The following is an 18,921-nucleotide window of genomic DNA, read 5'->3' on the forward strand; positions in this document are numbered from 1 at the left end:
AAATGGGTAACATGCAGTTACAAGAGACAGGATAGAGTTTAAAATATATAAACCCTCATGTTTCAGGGCATATGCTAACCACTCATGGGATCATGCAGGAATTGTTCCTATAGACTATTTTCCATGATAGATTTTATTAACTTCTTTGAAAAACTGGTATTGGAAAAAGGATACCTGACCAGGTGAACTTCCGATCCAGTATGGAAACTGGAATGTTTTGCTGTTTCACCAATGCTATTAAGATGTACACTGAGCCAAATGAGTGCTTTGGTGGAGAACCCTAAATTAATTATCTTCAGTTTTTGTAGCTTCTAGAGCAGTGGTTAGGGTTCCCGAACATTTTCATCCCACATCCCCCTTTGGGCTCACCTCTTAATGTGACTCCTCCAGGGCCAGCAGTGATGCCAATTCACATATTTCAGGGACGGGAGCAAGTTTTTCAGTCCTACATTCCCCAATCCACATCCAGCCTTGCTAACCCATTCTGCAGGAGGGAGTTGCCATTGGAATCCAGACTGGGCACCCCTACACTTCAGCAGTATCAGCAGCACAGGTTCCCCCTACCTGCTGGGCTGGGGGGGGGGGAAGGGGGGTTCAGCACCATCAGTCCTTGGAATCTGCTACCAGAGCCAACTCTGTGCCTCTGATGCCTTCCCTGGGATGAGATCATGAACAGCCTCCCTCCTAAATGGCATCCCTGGCCCATGCTGCACGTACCCGCCCCCCCCCCCCACTCCTTATGCCTCCCTGATGGCTTGGGACTTCCTGTTGCACTGAGAGGAGCTGATGTGGGTTCCAGCAGGACCATGAAGCAGACAGAGCAGGATCCAGATGTGAGCTGTGCTCCCTCTAAGGCCCCTGCCTTCCTCACCCTGCTTCTTACCCCTCCTCCCTCCTGGCTTGACATCTCAAACCCTCCCCTCCAAAGCCCCACTTACTCTTTCACAATACCGGGGGTGTGTGGGTGTGTGTGTGTGCGCAACACAGTTTAGGAAAACACTGTTTACAGTGTTACCTATTTCCATTTCTTTGATGGATGTACAAACTCTCACTTCTATTAGTAATGGGCATCTTTGTCACACTGTTGATTGTTTCTCAACCATGAGTGCCAACCTCCAGGCAGACACCTACACTGGTGCTGTGTTCTATAATTACATTCCACCAAGCCAGTAACACGTCAACTCCTGGATCACTATACAGTAACAATATGGCTATGGAGTCACGGACAGTCCCCTTAAACTCTCCAGTCTATCTGGTCTACCAACAGCTCCTTTAGGAGATTTATGCTTGTATAAGTGATTGTCAGGCAAGCAGAAGAAATGATCCACTGAAATCCTAATAAAATGTAATTTTTCAATTATTGCAAGGTTTGGGTTTTCCTCTTTCTAGAAACTGCTTCCCTTAGGTTGGAGTGAAGTGGTAACATAAGTTTCACAGTTTTATATAGCTTGTTGGATTAAATTTTAATCCTTTTAACTTTTTAAAATGTACCTTTCCAAAAATCATGTACTTATACCAGAAATGTAACAAATTTCCACAAGAATTGGAGGGGTTTTGTTTAGGGCTGTTGATTAATTGCAATTAACTCACTTGATTAAACTAAAAAACTGATTAATTTTTTTAATCGCGATTAATCAGTTTTAATCGCACTGTTAAAAAGAATAGCAATTTAAATTTATTAAGTAGTTTGGATGTTTTCTACATTTTCAAATATACTGATTTCAATTACAACACACCGGTGTTGCTAGGGTAGAAAATCTTCCGACGATCGTGCACGCGGCGCGCACACACCTAATGGAATGGATATGAGCAAGCACTCGAAGAAGAAATAGTATTTCAAATCACCTCACACAAATACTGTAGCACAATATGTATTGTGAAAATGTAACTTACAAATTTGTTTGTTACACAACTGCACTCAAAAACAAAATGTAAAACTGTAGAGCCTACAAACCCACTCAGTCCTACTACTTGTTCAGCCAATTGCTAAGACAAACAAGTTTGTTTACATTTAAGGGAGATAACGTTGCCTGCTTCTTACTTACATTCCAGCCACCATGACGCTCATTAAAAAACAATGTGTTAATTAACTTTCTGAATGAACTCCGGGGTGGGGGGGAACAGACACACACACACCCCGTACATCTCCTGCTGTTTTACCTGCATTCTACCCTACATTTCATGTTATAGCAGTCTCGGATGATGACCCAGCATGTGGTTCATTTTAAAGAATACTTTCACTGTAGATCTGACAAAACGCAAAGAAGGTACCAATGTGAGATTTCTAAAGATAGCTACAGCACTTGACCCAAAGTTTAAGAATTTGAACTGCCTTCCAAAATCTGAGAGGGATGAGGTGTGGTGCATGCTTTCAGAAGTCTTAAAAGAGAAACGCTCTGGTGTGGAAACTACAAAACCCGAACCACCAAAAAAGAAAATCAACCTTCTGCTGGTGGCATCTGACTCAGATGATGAAGTTGAACATGTGTTACTTTGGATCGTTATTGAGCAGAACCTATCATCAGAATGGACACATGCTCTGGAATGATGGTTGAAGCATGAAAGAACATATTAATCTTTAGTGCATCTGGCACGTAAATATCTTGCGACGCCAACTACAGCAGAGCCATGTGAACACCTGTTCTCACTTTCAGGTGGCATTGTAAACAAGAAGTGGGCAACGTTACCTCCTGCAAACGTAAACAAACTTGTTTGTCTGAGCGACTGGCTGAATAAGAAGTAGGACTCAGGGACTTGTAGGTTCTAAAGTATTACGTTTTTATTTTTGAATGCAGGGTTTTGTTTTTTTTAACAATTCTACATTTGTAATTTCAACTTTCATGATAGAGATTACAGTACACTTACTTGTATTAGGTGAATTGAAAAATACTATTTTTTTACAGTGCAAATATTTGTAAACAAAAATATAAAGTGAGCACTGTACACTTTCTATTGTGTTGTAACTGAAGTCAATATATTTGAAAATATAGGAAACATCCAAAATATTTAAATAAATGGTGTTCTATTATTGTTTAATTGCTTGACAGCCCTACTTTTGTTGTTAAGACAAGTTATTTTGAGTCAAAAACCTGCAGAAAGCAAGTGTGGTTTCTCAGACCTCCTATATATAAACCAGCATTCACACACAGTTCTTAAGTGCCCTGAAATCTAAGTATTCATTCTCTAGATATTAATATAACATACACAGCATGGAACTCAAATGCTATGAAATTAGATCACACCAATAAGATGTCACTTAAGTCAGATACAAAGAGGGGGGTGGGCAATCAATCTTGAGCAACACCAGTGTCAATTCTTCCCGAATCAAATTTCAATGAATTCCATAAAAAAAAAAAACAGATGGATAAAATCAATGACTTAAAAAAAAAAAACAAAAAAAAAAAACACAGTTTTTAAAAATTGGTATTTAAATTAAATACAGGCATTTTTAAAATAATTCTAAAGTTGTTAAATTTTTTAATTACAATTCAATTTGAAATTTAAAATGTATGTTGATGACTAAGCTGATATCTATTAAAGTCATTTAAATTAAATAAAAAGATTACTATTCAGAAGTACACAGTTGTTGCCAAGTTTTAAAAAAGTCACTGGCTAATAAACTGGAATCTAAAGCGCTAAACTGGCTTTTGGCAGCAGGAGCCTCCTTCTGCACATGGAGATGACTCCTTAATTACAGTCTACTCATCTAGATTAGTTCAATTACTAGCTCATACCAGTCAAGAATCCAATTCAGTTGAAAAAGCAGGGAAGCTTGTTTTTTTCTACCAATCAGAAGAACAGAGGGGATGAGATCTACTAGTTCTAAAGTCTTGAAGGACATAGTGATCAGATACAATCAGTTCAATTAAATAATTACAGATAATACTGCCTTTGTTTAATAAAAAAGTTTTAAATCCAAGACACATTGGAAAGATTGTGTATCCATTACAGGTAGTTTTATTAAATAAATAATAAAAACGCTGTTTTTGTGCATTTCTAATTGATTTTGAATTTCCATCCAAATAGAGATTGACACAAATTGCAAGCCAAAAATTAACCTAGTTAAAATGTTATTCTATATACTTTCTTAAATAAATGGGAATACATATAGTGTATACTCCTGGTTAGCAAAGAGAAGCACCAAATTTAATTGCAGAGTGACATGTTTTAATGGTTACCCATGAGAATCAGCCTCTCTTTAATAAGAAGTACAAGTTCAAAACACGAGTGCATAGATTTAAATCAATCCACCCTGTAAGAAACCTATACGTACAATCTGAAGTAGTAAAGATTTCCTCACAAGATGAAGTTTTATGATTTCTACTGTACAAATGCATATGTATATTAAAGATGCATTGCCTATCCTTTCTATCCCATTCATACTACTTTCCAAAATAGTAACCTCTCACTGAAAGCAGAGGATAGGAAACTGAGTCATGTGCACGCCATGATTCTTCATCTATAAAATCGCATTATAGAATCTAAAATATTGGATTATCATAATTGTGTTTCTACTCTTTACGGTTCAAATCATGAACAAAGGGTAAACTCATGCAGTGGTTGCCTCAGGTATGCCCCAGTTGTCTTTGGGGCAATTAACTCAAACTCAGTATCAACATTACTGAAACAAAATTAAATTAGTGGCAACCATCAGCTAACGTGATTATTCTTTCCAACCAAACTGCTTTTGACAACATCCCAGCTGTCAATAGACCATACTGACTTCTATTCAGCCACCAAACCCTATGGATTACATTTACAATTGTATGCATTTCAATACAAAAATTTTACAGTTCACTGAAGATCTGGGGGCAACATAAAATAAGGTTAATATCAAACATGGAACACTGATTGCTGAATTAGTGAAATGAGTAACGTAAGCCTTAGTTTATTTCTGAAGCCAAGGGTCTCTCCAGCAGAATTCAGATAAAAAAATGCCAATTTGTAAACTGGGCCTTAGATTATGATGAAGTTAAAAAAAAAACAAACAAACAAACAAACAAAAAAAAACCCACTCACACACCCCAAGAGATTTAGGTTGAAAGCCTATTCTGAGTCTGTGATAACCATTTAACTGCTCCAGCAGATGTCTCAGGATCTGAAAGAGCAATCATCTCAAGTTTTATTAAACAGTGCTAATTACATTAGTTTGAAAATGTAAGTATATTCAAAAACCTCAGTGCTTCTAATATACAAGATATGGGTTATTGCAATAACCCATTCTCATATCTGATTTTTGAAGTGTACAGTTACAAAAACCCAGCCATGTAAAGAATGGAAAATATAGAGAAACAATTTAAAGAGCTAATCGGCACTGCAACCACCAGTTCAGTTTTGTATCCACTAGAAAAGTTCTCACACACACACACAAAAAAAATCGAGTGAACAAGTTCCAATGCCTACGTAAAGTACACTTGGCAGAGGCTGCAAACATGCTTCTTCACACTCCTGATTACATTAGCCTTTGCTAATGATGTTTTGGGCAGCTTAGGGAAATGCAAGATGTCCTAATGCACACAGTTTCTTTCAACTATTAAAGTTATCATTTGATATTAGTGTTCAATTATGTCCCTGCATTCTCTCATCAGGAGAAAGTGTAGTTCTATAGACCCAACCCTAAAGTTGGTAGTGTATGCCATTTTATTCAATGTGAAATAAAATTGCCCTAAAATAAAAAAAACAGCCACAGTGCATATACACTTAGCAACTCAAGTGAGGTTACCAATAACCTTTCTAGATTAAATAGATTCCAAGGCCAAAAGGGACTACACCGGGGTAGGCAACCTATGGCATGCATGCCGAAGGCGGCACACTCACTACCCGGGTCCTGGCCACCGGTCCGGGGGGCTCTGCATTTTATTTTAATTTTAAATGAAGCTTCTTAAACATTTTAAAAACCTTATTTACTTTACATACAACAAATAGTTTAGTGATATATTCTAGACTTATAGAAAGAGACCATCTAAAAAACATTAAAATGTATTACTGGCACGCGAAACCTTAAATTAGAGTGAATAAATGAAGACTCTGCACACCACTTCTGAAAGGTTGCCGACCCCTGGACTACACTGTGATCTAGTCCAGTGACAGGCAACCTGCAGCCTGTCAGGGTAATCTGCTGGCGGGCTGCCAGACAGGTTGTTTACATGTGCAGAGCCGCCCTCATCTCCCAGTGGCTACGTTTTGCTGTTCTCGGCCAATGGGAGCCACAGGGACGTGCTGGTCGTTGCTTCCTGCAGCTCCCATTGGCTGGGAACAGCAAACCGCAGCCACTGGGAGCTGTGGGCGGCCGTGCAAATGTAAACAACTTGTCTGGTGGCCCGCCATCAGATTATCCTCACGGGCCATGTGCGGCCTGCGGGTTGCCCAGGACTGATCTAGTCTGCCCTCCTGTTTAACACAGGCCATAGAATTTCCCCATAATAAATGTCTTATGAACTAGAGTATCTTTTAGAAAATCATCCACCGTCTATTTAAAAATCTGCCAGTGATGAAGAATCCACCACAAACCTTGGTAACTTGTTCCAATAGTTAAATCACACTCTGTTAAAAATGTATGCCTCATTTCCAGTTTGAATTTGTCTAGCTTCAATTTCCAGCCATTGGATCATGCTAAAACTCTGTATACTAGATTGAAGCGAACATTATATGGGGAATAAGCTCGATACGTACTTACAGAATCTGAACAAGTAATCCCTTAACCTTCTCTTTAAGCTAAAAAGGAGCTCTTTCTATGTCACATAAGGCATGTTTCCCTAATCCTTTCTTCATTCTCATGGCTTTCCTCAGAACCCTGATCAAATGACTGTTTCCTGATGTATTTTTAAAAACGAGTAGCTACCATGTTAGTCTGGTAATAAAAAAAGTCTTGTCAACCAAACAACAAGCTTTGAGAGGTGGGATGACAGTTTTTTTATGCTGTTTCTTGATTAAGTACCTGACCCGCATGATTGACACAAAGCAGCTACAATTTGAGGGTTTTTTTTTTTTATATAAATACAAAAAGCATGAAGCAAGCAACATCAGCATCTTGAAAGTTTGCCATTTTTAAATTAAGATTTAGTGTCAGTACTGTCCCCACATTACCATACCAATTTATTTTCAATTTAAAAATCTCTTCCCTGTTGTATGAAAAGCCCCAACAAACTGGGGATATAGAAACGGATATACAGAGTGTTATGTAATACAGAAAGTACACAAATTAAACAGTGAACTTGTGAGAAATATGTCATGTCCCTTGAAGGGTGAAGTACTAAGGACCTTGAAGTTGGTACAAGATATATCAGAAGCCTACCATATTGTGAAAAAATCTCCGTTTCCTTCTCCCCGCCACACAAAAGGCAGCAAAGCTAGGAATCAATACTGGTATCAGTAGCATTCAAAAGGTTCTCAGACACCACTGTACTGTTGTTTATACTCTGCTACACCACACTTCAATTGCTTCTCAAAGAAAGGGTGCACCACAGCTTTCCATAGTATGGTGCATTTGGAAGTATTCCATTTTTTAAAAACCTGAAAGCTGTAGCCATTAAGATGCACTGGATGATTGCAAAACGTAGCAATGTTCATGTGCTAGAGCTTTGAGCATGCCATGCAAGTTTAACACTACATTTACCCATACTCATAAAGTAAACAATCAATAACTCCTACTTTTATCTTTATAATTAAAGAATTTTAGAATCAGTTACACAGAAATTAAATTCCATGGCCTCCAAGTCTGGGGAATTGTGGGATCTTCAAAAGCATTCCAGTGACTTGGTAATTGTGCTCCTAAATCACTTAAGCACTTTTGAAAATTCTACAGTTTTAGTCATTCAACAGTATCCAGTAGAACAGTCAAGCAATTCAACCAGCTTTACTGAAAATTTCTCAACTTATGGGCAACAAATGACGTTCAAACTGCAAGTTTTCTGCCAAATCCATATGGTAACTGGGCCATGCTTTTGTTTCAATGACCATTCTCTTGCCTGAAGGATTAAATCCCTCGTCACCTGTGAAACTTCATCAAGATTATCTTGTTTTAAGTTCCATCTTCTGCTTTTGGAACACAATTAGCACCAACAACATCTTAACACAGTTGTGACCAGCTCTGTGTCCACTGATGAGAGCTGAATGTGAATGGCTTGCAAGAGATAAGATAAAGTCAAAATGAAATAAAGAATTTTAAATGGCCTGCAGTAGAAGCATTTCAGTGGAGATAATAAAAAAAATTCCTTTACTATTCTTATTATTAAACTAGTAGAGCTGGAGCACTCTTTAGGGAAAAAAGGAACGTCAGACTATGTTACATCATTTTAGTTATTTAACCACAGTAGAACCTCCCAGTTATGAACACCTCAGGAATAGAGGTTGTTTATTACTCTGAACAAAACGTTATTGTTCTTTCAGATGTCTACAACTGAACAATGACTTAATACAGCTTTGAAACTTTACTATGCAGAAGAAAAATGCTGCTTTTAACCATCTTAAATTAAATGAAATAAGCACAGAAACAGTTTCCTTACCTTGTCAAATTTTTAAAACTTTTTTTTAAAGTAGTTTATGGCTAACATAGCACTATGTTGTATTTGCCTTTTTTTTGGGGGGGGGGGTGTCATTGCAGCTGTCTGATTGCATACTGCCAATTCCAAATGAGGGGTGCGGTTGACCGGTCAGTTCATAACTCTGGTGTTCGTAACTGAGGTTCTACTGCAGCATGCGAAATGCTAAGATTATTTATAAATGCAGATTTCTAGAACAGCATGTATGAATTTCTGAAAGCTGAGCTGTATAGACAGCAACAAAGCTTTTTTTGTTAGTAACATAACTGAGTAATAGCAGCCACCTACTGCACCCAAAATATCCACCCTTTTTAGATCGCAACAGTTTAGTGACTGACAAGGAACCCTTCCATGTCGTTTGCAAGCAGTTATTGCATTTACCACAGACTAGACTACAGAGAAGTTTTGTACTAACGTGATAACCTCCGAGAGGTAGCTTACCAGAGTAGGAACTTAATGTTCCTGGAAACCAGGAATAACTTCAAGTTATTTTGAAATTTGATTAAAAGCTATGATGTGCTGAAGGGGGCTCACCAAAGCATGCTTTGTTCCTTCTCTAATTCATATGCAAGCACTGGGAAATTTGTTCTTTATAGTGGCAGTTTCAATCTTTCAGCTGCTGACTCATGGAACAGAGTAGCAGCAGAATGAAGTAGGTAACGGAAAGGAAAATAGGGTACAACTACAGATGGTGCTGGGAGGGAAAGCAGCAGTATCACAGCTAGCAGTGAAAGCTGATAATAAACCCTTTCCCCCACTACAGGAAGATGTGCATCTTTGTTTTTGCTGATGCCAGGGAACAGGAAAAGCATGTGGCTTTGTAGGTTTCTGTCTTCACTACTTCCTGCAGACTTTAGGAGCAAATGAAAGCAGGCAGTTGCCAATGAGGTCCCAGATGAGAGCAGAGGGAGCACATGCAGTGAAATTGGGACAAGTTTACTGGGATACACACAAACATCACCTTTGTGAACATTACACATTTGCACTAGAGCCGCTACATCAATTACTGACCAATTGATTAGGTTAACTTCAGCATAGACAAGACCCAAAAGGGCTCAATGCTCACATCTCATTCAGTTCCAGAGCCACTAGATCAGGGGTGGCCAACCTGAGCCTGAGAAGGAGCCAGAATTTACCAATGTACATTGCCAAAGAGCCACAGTAATGTCAGCTCCCCCCCCCCACACACACACCAGTAGCCCCATCGATCAGCACTCCCCCTTCCCCACACTGCCTGATCAGCTGTTTCAGGCAAGCAGGAGGCTCTGGGGAGTGGGGGGGGGGGGGAGCGAGGGCATGGCAGGTTCAGGGGAGGGGGCAGGAAGCGGTGGAGTGGGGGCAGGGCCTGTGGCAGAGCCAGGGTGTTGAGCAGTGAGCACCCCCTGGCACATTGGAAAGTTGGTGCCTGTAGCTCCGGCACCAGAGTCAGTGCCTATAAAAGGAGCTGCATATTAACTTCTGAAGAGCCACTTGTGGCTCTGCAGCCACAGGTTGGCCACCCCTGCACTAGACCACTTATAGAAGCATCTATTAAGATGAAGTAACAAAACAGGATGAGACGGTTTATCACAAAACCTCTTGAGAATTCAATTTGACAGGAAGTAAAGGGCACAAGGGGGTAAAAGTCTCAAAGTTCGGAGGGTTGATTGGGTGTATGAATCCCAACACACTGGTGGCTAGATTGGATCACAGAAGAGGAGAGATGATTTGAAGGAGCCCCATTGTAAAAATATTGGCAACACATCAGTAAGTCTAATTAGAATTCTGTCACAGGAAACAAGAATCAGTCTAAACCTGTGGTTTATGAGTCAGACTATATTTAAAAAAAAATGAAGCTTTAGCAAGTTTTAGCCATACCTGAAACAGCAGAAGTTTTTTTAAGACATGAAATACCCTTTAAGTGTATTAAAGAAAAAGTAGTAATTGTCTTGACTGATATACTAAGTAGTTTCAAATAAATCTTTATAAGAAAACTGCTTAGAATTGTTAGACCAGATTTTTAATTCAGAAAAAAAATTCTAGGTGGCAGCAAACATTGGAACGTGTACATATTTCCACACAACCCAGGAAGATGTTCCCCCTTGTCAGATGAGCTAGAATTCTTGGCTTGATTTTGCTTCTCAATTACTACTGAAAGAGACAGCAATAAATACAAGTCTCCTAATCCGAGTGAGTACAAGTTTACCTCCTGGCTAAACTAGAAATACTTGTTTATTCGTAAGAACTGATCAGAACAGATACTACGCTTGATCTTAGCTCAGAGAGCCGAGAATATTCCTGTCCTAAGATGCCTGAAATTAGATACCACTTGAAATGTTATTTTATCATTACATTGGTAATAAAGCATTCAAGATTATTTGCTACATGTTTCCAACTGCATTACACATCTAGCTTTCTGCAGCCAGAACTTTCATTGATCATGTGGAATAGGGTGCTGCATGTTCTGCACTGCTGATACAGATCGAGCCCCCACTGTAATGCAGTATATTTGCACCATTGCGAACATCTAGAAGACATGGACACTGTCGTCATCCCCCAATAAATATATATATGGGCATTTCTGTACTCCAATATTAATATTCATCTGCAGTACCTCTTACAAGCTTAAATCTTTGTAGTTTTGCATTATTCCATGACTGCATCTCTACCACACAAGGCAGTCTAAAAAGTACATCTGGAAGTAAACAAAGCCTAATTTTCTACAGATTTAATATTTACATCTTCACTGAAGATGACTTTATATTTTATACAATATAAAATATACATTTTATTCAAGACCCCCTCTAAAGCTATTCAACTTCTTATAAGTCTCCTCTTGACTGAAAAAAGAAGAACAGGAGTACTTGTGGCACCTTAGAGACTAACAAATTTATTAGAGCATAAGCTTTCGTGGACTACAGCCCACTTCTTGACTGAAGTAACACAGAAGTTTGTGACCACCACCCAACTGAGCACATCAAAGCAGATAATTCAGTTATCACTCGGTCTAATCTGGATGCTTTCAACTGTTTTATTAATCAAGAACCACAAAAGGAAGAAAGAAGCTTTCTTGTTTTTCCTTCCAACCCTATTACTGCAGACAGATGAGCATACTCACATGATGGTGCAGACGAACTTGAGCTCAAATCCTCCTATAGCCCCCATAACTACAAGACAGTGCTGCATATTGATCTCACCCCCGCCTCCCATCCTCCTTTTCCACACTTCACCATGACCACATCCCTGCGTCCTTCAGTCGAGTGGTGCAATGGCTTACCCCACACTCCAACATAGTGTCACACATAGATCTCCCACACCCAAACCTACGATCTCACTCCCAAGCACAGAGGTACGTACAGATCTCTTGTGCGTCAAGGGTTACGAGATGTATCCCCAGTTCCTCAACTCACCAGCACAGTGGTGCAGATGGACCTGAGCTCAGACTCCACCTTCTCCCGATAGTCCTTGACAAGCTGCATCTTCTTGTCGTTGGTGTCTGTTTTCTGCTCAATGCTAGAGATGACCCTCCAGGCAGAGCGCCGCCCCCCCACTACGTTCTTGTAGGCCACCGAGAGCAGGTTGCGCTCCTCGTTGGATAACTCAGCACCCTGTTCGGTTACTGCCTTCATGCAGGTGGCCATATCATCATAGCGCTCAGCCTGCTCAGCCAGCTTGGCTTTTTGGATCATCTCGGTCTTCTCCATGGTGGCTGGCAGTGGGGAAAGCACAGCAAGGCAGAAGGAGAGGCTAGGGCTGTCACACTGTCAAGAGGAAAAGGCACCTCAAAACCTGCAAGGGAGGAAACAGATTAGCCATGTCTCTGGGAGCCAAGAGCTGCAAAACACCACACTTTGCCCCTCCCCAAAACTGAGAAGACACCAAACCAACCATCTCCCCAGGAACCAAGAATCACAGGCCACACGGGGTCCCCACCACTACACCACCCCAAGAGCTATCCTGGAATGAAGAATCCCAGGCCTATACAATCAGCCCTTTTCACAGGGAATTGGTTACAGGAGAGGGGAAGTGCACCCATCTCCAGAGCCTCTAAGAAAGGTTAATAACCCAGACCACCAGGACAGGAAAAAAGATAACATAATCTCTCCCCACAGGAGACCAATCTAGAGACCAGATGGTGGAAAGAGGCACTCCAGCCTCCTCAGAATGGCTTTTGTCTCCACCTCCACTTTCCTCCCTCTCACCCCTGTGTGCACTAGCAGGGCTTGCAGCCTGCGGTTAGTCAAGATATTAGAGGGGGGAGGGGAAGAAACAGACGCCTGGAAGTCATTAACCCAAAGGGGCCATCCCCAGGAGCCTTGCCCAAACACTTCCCTCTAGGCGTGGGGGTCAGAGTGGTTTGTCTTGAAGGTGGGAGCACTAGAGAGGGGCAGTAGATGAACCACCAGCCCCAGGGCACACACGGGAGGACAAACCGGCGCAAAGGACACGGGGAGAAGGCGGTTACCTAGTGCGTGTCTGGAAACACAATGGCTTCAAAAAGAGAGAATCTGAGGGCAGGGATAGCAATTCGTGCTCCCGCAGGGCAAGCAGGGGCATCGGGAGGGGCGCCCGTTCCGGGCGGATTGGGCAGACACGTGTGTGTGTGTGGGGTCCCTGAGATGAGGAGACAGAATAAGGGAACCTTTGTCCCTTGGCGAAGGAGGGGGCGCGGGACGAGGCCGGGAGACCGCGGGGAGCCTTTCCCTAGAGCAAAGAGAGGGGATGAAGCGCCGGCACTGGGGCAAGCGGATCCGCGTCCCCAGCGCGAGGCAAGGCGGCTTCACGTCCCACGCGGGGAAGCCCCTAGCCGAGTCTCCCTGGGGGGACACCGAGACTCTATCCCTCGGGAGAGGGCGGGGACGGGGGAGTCCCATCCCCCGGGGGGGGGCGCGGCGAACAGGACTCGCTCAGGCAGGGTGGGTGGGGTCTGCAGGCTCAGGCCAGAGCGGGCGGGGGGAAAAGGCAACTCTGTCCACGCCTTGGGCCCGGCCCTGCGCTCTCCCGGGGAGAACGGGGCTTGGCAGCTCTCTCCGGGGCTGGGCACGACCCCTGCCCGGGTAGGCAGGAGGAGCTGCCCCCCAGGGGGCCCGGACGGAGGGGAAAGCGTGGTGTCCCGGCGGCCCCGCCGGGCGTGAAATGGCGGCGGCGCTGGCGGCATCTCCCGCTCCCCGACGCGGCTGGGGACTCCGCGCCGCTCTCACAAAATGGAGGACGCGGCGACCCCTCTCATCCCCGTGGCCGACCTCAGCCCCCACTCACCTGGGTCCGCTCCGCTAGGCCGAGCCGGCTGGCGCCGCTAAATCGGGTGCGCTCCGCTCGGGGCTGGGGCGAGGAGAAAGAGCCGCTCCCGTCTCAAGCGAGAGCCAGCGCTAAAGGGCGTTGGCACAAGCAACCCTACCCGCTGCCAGACCCGCGCTCACACGGCCAATCCGAACGCCTGCTCCGACCCGGGGCCCACCCTCCGCGTGCTATTAGCCAATCAAGACTTAGCGCGCCGTCGCGGGGGAGGGCACAGGCAGGGCGCAAGCTCGGTTGGCCCGTGGGCTGCGGCTGGGGCCACGGGGTTTCCTCCAATTACATCCAGGGTGAGCTGACGTCACTGTCACCATGGTGATACTGCTACAACCCCCCTCCCTTCCACGCCCTGCCCTGGCACTGGGAGCCAAGTCTGGGCGCGGCACGAGACAGTGCGGAGGCGCGGCTGGGGCGGCTCGTGCTGCTGCGGTTGGGAGGGGGAGAGGGAGACTCGGAGGCCGGAGAGCGGGTGGGAGCGTGGGAAGCTGGGTGTGGGTGTTGCTCGGGGGAGCGTGCACTGATAGAGGGGAGCTGGGGGTGGGTGCTGAGGAGGAGTGTGCACCGATAGAGGGTGGGTGTTACAAGGGGGAGCGTGCACCGATTGAGGGGAGCTAGGGGTGAGTGCTGAGGGGGGAGCACGCACTGATAGAGGGGAGCAGGGCGTGGGTGTTGTACAGGGAAGCATGCGCTGATAGAAGGGAGCTGGGGGATAGATGCTGAGGGAGGAGCATGCACTGATAGAGGCGATTTGGGGGTCTACTGAGGGGAAGCGCTGATAGAGCAGAGCTGGGCGTGGATGTTGCACAGGGAAGTGTGCACTGATAGATGGGTGTTGAGGGGGGAGCGTGCACTGGTAGAAGGGAGCTGGAGGATAGATGCTGAGGAGTGAGTGTGGACTGATAGAGAGGGAAGTGGGGGTGGTGCTGAGGGTGCAGTGTGCACTAATAGAGGGAGAGCTGGAGGATGGATGCTGAGGGGGGAGCATACACTGATAGAGGGGAACTGGGTGATTGCTGAGGGGGGAGGGTGCACTGTTAGAGGGGAACTGGGGGTGGGTGTTGCATGGGGATTGAGGGGAGCTGGGGTAGGTGCTGCAGTGGGTGGGTAGAAGTGATGGAATGTACTGAGAGAGTTATGACTGGAGGGTAGGGAGGTGGATGTGAAGGCTAGTTAAGTGTCAGTGCTGTTGGAAGTTTAGGGTGCTGCGGAAGTAGGTACTGGGGTTCAGAATGCTACTGAGGATATGGCAATGGGTATTGAAGGGCCAGTGAGCTGCTGGAGATGGGTTCTGGGATAGTTGGGAGCTGTTATAGGCATTGGTGGCTTCTGGGATGCATGGGGTGGTGGATGGTATTGCTAGACAATAGGGTCTACTCTACAGGTAAGTGTGAGGGAAATGGGTGGGTGATGCTGGACAGATTTGGTGCAAATGTGCTTGGGGAAATAATAGATGGCTGTTGGGAGGTGTGCAGAATGTGTGTGTGTTGCTGGTTGGTAGATGGGAGTTAGAATGTGTTGGGGGGATGAATGGGAGATGTGGGGGGATGAAAGAAGCTTTAAAAATTCAAAAATTATTTTCTCCTCCACCTCAACAATAGTCTGTTTCTGTCCTGGGTTTTGATGATGATCAGCAGGAGAAGTAAATGAGCAAGGTTTTTAGGCTTTATTTTCTCTTGTGGATTTTGTGGGGATAGTTGATGAGGGGGTATTTCAAGAGGGGTGTAGACTTGAGTGGATAAGTTTATCTTTTTCCTTAGGTAGAGGTGAAAGATCAATAGGACAAATAAAAAATAGTGGATTGAGTTTTCCTTGATTTTAGGCCTTGTCACCAATCTTTGACCTCTCAGGGGCAGAAGCATGGGGTTGATGATGCAGACAAGAACTCCTCTCTTGCTAACAGTTAGACACTCATGATGGAGGGAGTAATGTCCTTTTGGAGGGGTTGGTCTGGGGTAGGAGGAGTTTCCTGGGGAGGGGAGGGGCCAGGCAGAAAAAAGGTAGGAAAGGGGTTGGGGATAAATTCCTCCCTGTTTCTTAACCTAATGATGGCATTTTGAAGATGTTTGGTAATCTTTAGTATAAAGGCAAGAGCCTCAGGAAAAGGGAAGGAGGGATGGATTTTTTTTTTCTCTCTGCTGATTGGAAGATAGGGGATTAATAAAAATGGGTTTTGCAGCCAGCCCTGGAGATCCTTAACTGCCATAGCTGGTTGTCAGAATATGTCCCTTCAGGGTGTCCAAGAAGGTGGAACAGCTGTGCTGTGCACTGTGGATACAAAGGCTTGGAATGAGGGGCTTGATTGTAAAGCTTAGGGTTCTTTGATCCCTGTGGTAATGGGTTGGGGAGACAAGGCAGGAAGAAATCCTGGTTTAAACAAGAAATTGTTTAGTTTCTATTCCATTGGTTCATCTAGAGGTTGGGGGTATTGGTGGACAAATATTCCAATCTTATGCTTATACATGCTGTTATATATAAGATTGATGGTTAATAAAGTGTCATCCGTCCATGATTTAATTAAAGATGACCTCTGCCCCACCAGTCTTGCATGCATTTCTTAAATGCTGATTGAATGATCCTGCTGGACAAGTTTTGGCATAGTTGATTCTAGACAAGCATGAGCCTAAGAGGAAGTGACGAAGAGATACTGTGGATGTGTTCTTTGTAGCCAATCTGAAATGCAGGAGGTCTCCTACCTCAAAGCTGAATTAAATGCATACTTGTGTGCGTCCTGGGATTTATTCTAATGGGCAAATCATCCTGCTGAATTGCAAAGTCCCTGCATGAGCTAATACAGGTTCTTACCACAGTGGTTTTGGAATCGTCAAAGATGACAACGCTCAGTAACTTAAACATCCATCTCAGAGGATGAGTTTTCTATATCAGCTCAGGATTTAATGGATACCATGGAGATGAAGGAATTATTGTCTCAAATTCTTGATTTATTGTGTGGCTAGGACTGGAGATTAGGCATTTGGATATTAAATCTATGTCATGGACTAATCATTACCTACCTCTTGTGGTTTGAGTTTAGGACACATCTATTCTCCACAAGGGACTGGTTGATAATACACCCTATGAAGTTAATGGAATGGGAACTCTTCCAGAAGGCCCAAAGGGAAGATATGACACATTCAACAGACTTCGGGACTTGGTAGGATTTATGTTAATCTACTATTTTCAGCCATTGATGGGGTGGTCTTAGTGCCCTCGTCTTCAGCTATGTCCTCACTGATCACCTTTATTTACAGATGAAGTGAGAGTGAAGACTGTTAGAACACCAGTGACCGAAGTCATGGGCTGAAACTGACCAAGTGCACTACAAAAGCTTTTTGAATTCTTACATCATGGCTCTGAAGGAGACAGACAAATGTCTGCATCATGGTGTCTGCAAAGTGCTGGTCAGTGGATTTTGAATTATGACAGTTGGGTTAATCCAAGCTATCTTTATTCAATGGCCCAACTCAAAAAGGTTAGGAAATGCCCAAATTAAGGTTGCCCATGCAACTTTAATTTGGTCCTCTTCTGTGTATGCATTATGATACACTTCTTAATTACATGATCACATACTGTTTTTCCACAGGACCCTGACCTAGTCAGTGCACTGGGAGGACGGTGTTCAGAGAATGGGTAACTATTCAGTATTTCTTTTCATCCTCATCATTCAGTGTGTGGTCCCATGCATTTAGTGCATGCCTCCCAAACTCTGCACTGAATACAGAATTGTTAATTTCCTCATGGGCTTTTCTATGATGCTGTCATTGTCATAGCTTAGTTCTTAACAAACTTTAACGAGTTTATCTTCAAAACCTTCTTGTGACGTGAGCTGTTATTGTTTGTCCCCATTTTACAGATGAGGAAATGAGATATGGAGATAAAAGTAAAAAAGTTAACAATTTTGGGTACCCAATTTGAGACACGCAGATCCTGATTTTTCAGAGTACTTAGCACTAAATAGCACTTTGTGTTCAGAGCAGAGCTCCCATTGTTCTCAGTTGCAGTTGTGAATGGTCAACACGTCTGCAAATCAGACCTCAGCTATTTCAAAATTTTCATCCAGAAAATGAAGAACACACAATGGCCACCAATGAAAACGGTGTAATTTCTCAGTATCCCATAAGAACTCTGGCAGAAGCAGAGATGTAGTTCTCAGGATGGCATTCAACTGCCTTAACTTTGAGACCCTCCTTTCTCTTCCTGAAGTTCTCTGCTTCATTCACTACACATCTTCCAAAGGAAGTTGGATGGGGTGGGAGTGGAGGTGCTCTGCAACTGTAGGGCCTATTTCCGTTTTCTTGTACAATAACTCCTCCAAGCAGATTTCCTCTGGGCTAGGGTTACCATATCTCATAAATAAAAAAAGAGGACCCTCCACGGGCCCTGGCCCTGCCCATTTCCCCACCCCTAGCCCCGCCCCAACTCCGCCCCTTCCCCACCCTAACCCCGCCCCCTCCTCCCTCCCACTCCCAGCCAGGGGGAAAGGGCTGCCCCAGTGCTACCAGCTTCACGGTTTCCCGGGCAGCCCCCAGACCCTGCGCCCCCAGCCGGCGCTTCCCCAGCGCAGCTGGAGCCCGGGAGGGGAAGCGCCCAGCCGGGGGCGCAGGGTCTGGAGGCTGCCCAGCAAACCGTGAAGCCGGTAGCGCTCGGGCTTTGGGCAGCCCCTATGCCTCCGGACCCTGTGCCCCCAGCCGGGCACTTCCCCTCCGGGGCTCCTGCGGCTCTGCGTAACTTACACTGTATAAGTTACACAGAGCCGAAGAGGAGCAGAGCCCCCGCAGCTGGAGGCTCTGCTCCTCTTAGGCTCTGTTTAAGAGCTGGGCTGCCCCAGCGCTACCGGCTTCGGGCAGCCCCCGTTCCTCCGGACCCTGCGCTGCCGGAGCCCGGGAGGGGAAGTGCCCGGCTGGGGGCGCAGGGTCCGGAGGCAAGGGGGCTGCCCGAAGCCGGTAGCTCTTGGGCAGCCCGGCTCTTAAACAGAGCCTCCAGCGGCTGGGGCTCTGTGTAACTGACACTGTGTCAGTTACACAGAGCCTGGGCGGCTGGAGGCTTTGCTCCTCTTTGGCTCTGTGTAACTGACACTGTGTCAGTTACACAGAGCCCCGGGGGCTGGAGG

General features: G+C 44.6%; 1 protein-coding gene and 1 long non-coding RNA gene across 2 annotated transcripts in view; one reads left to right on the forward strand and one right to left on the reverse strand.

The window, feature by feature from the left end:
- YWHAQ (tyrosine 3-monooxygenase/tryptophan 5-monooxygenase activation protein theta) overlaps positions 1-13,910 on the reverse strand; it is a 39,810-nt gene extending 25,900 nt beyond the window's left edge. Inside the window, exons 1-2 of the mRNA XM_054022191.1 lie at positions 13,779-13,910; positions 11,930-12,308 (exon numbers count right to left, since the gene is read on the reverse strand). Coding sequence (XP_053878166.1) covers positions 11,930-12,223 — 294 coding nt within the window. The 5' untranslated portion in view covers positions 12,224-12,308; positions 13,779-13,910. The remainder of the gene's footprint in view (positions 1-11,929; positions 12,309-13,778) is intronic.
- A 1,030-nt stretch (positions 13,911-14,940) lies between these two features.
- Positions 14,941-17,206, forward strand: LOC128833628 (uncharacterized). Its single transcript, XR_008444307.1, has 3 exons — positions 14,941-15,195; positions 16,846-16,965; positions 17,063-17,206. It is a non-coding gene; the product is annotated as an uncharacterized LOC128833628 (long non-coding RNA).
- Positions 17,207-18,921: the final 1,715 nt, after the last annotated feature.

This window comes from Malaclemys terrapin, chromosome 3 (genome assembly GCF_027887155.1).
Source record: "Malaclemys terrapin pileata isolate rMalTer1 chromosome 3, rMalTer1.hap1, whole genome shotgun sequence".
Lineage (NCBI taxonomy): Eukaryota > Metazoa > Chordata > Testudines > Emydidae > Malaclemys > Malaclemys terrapin.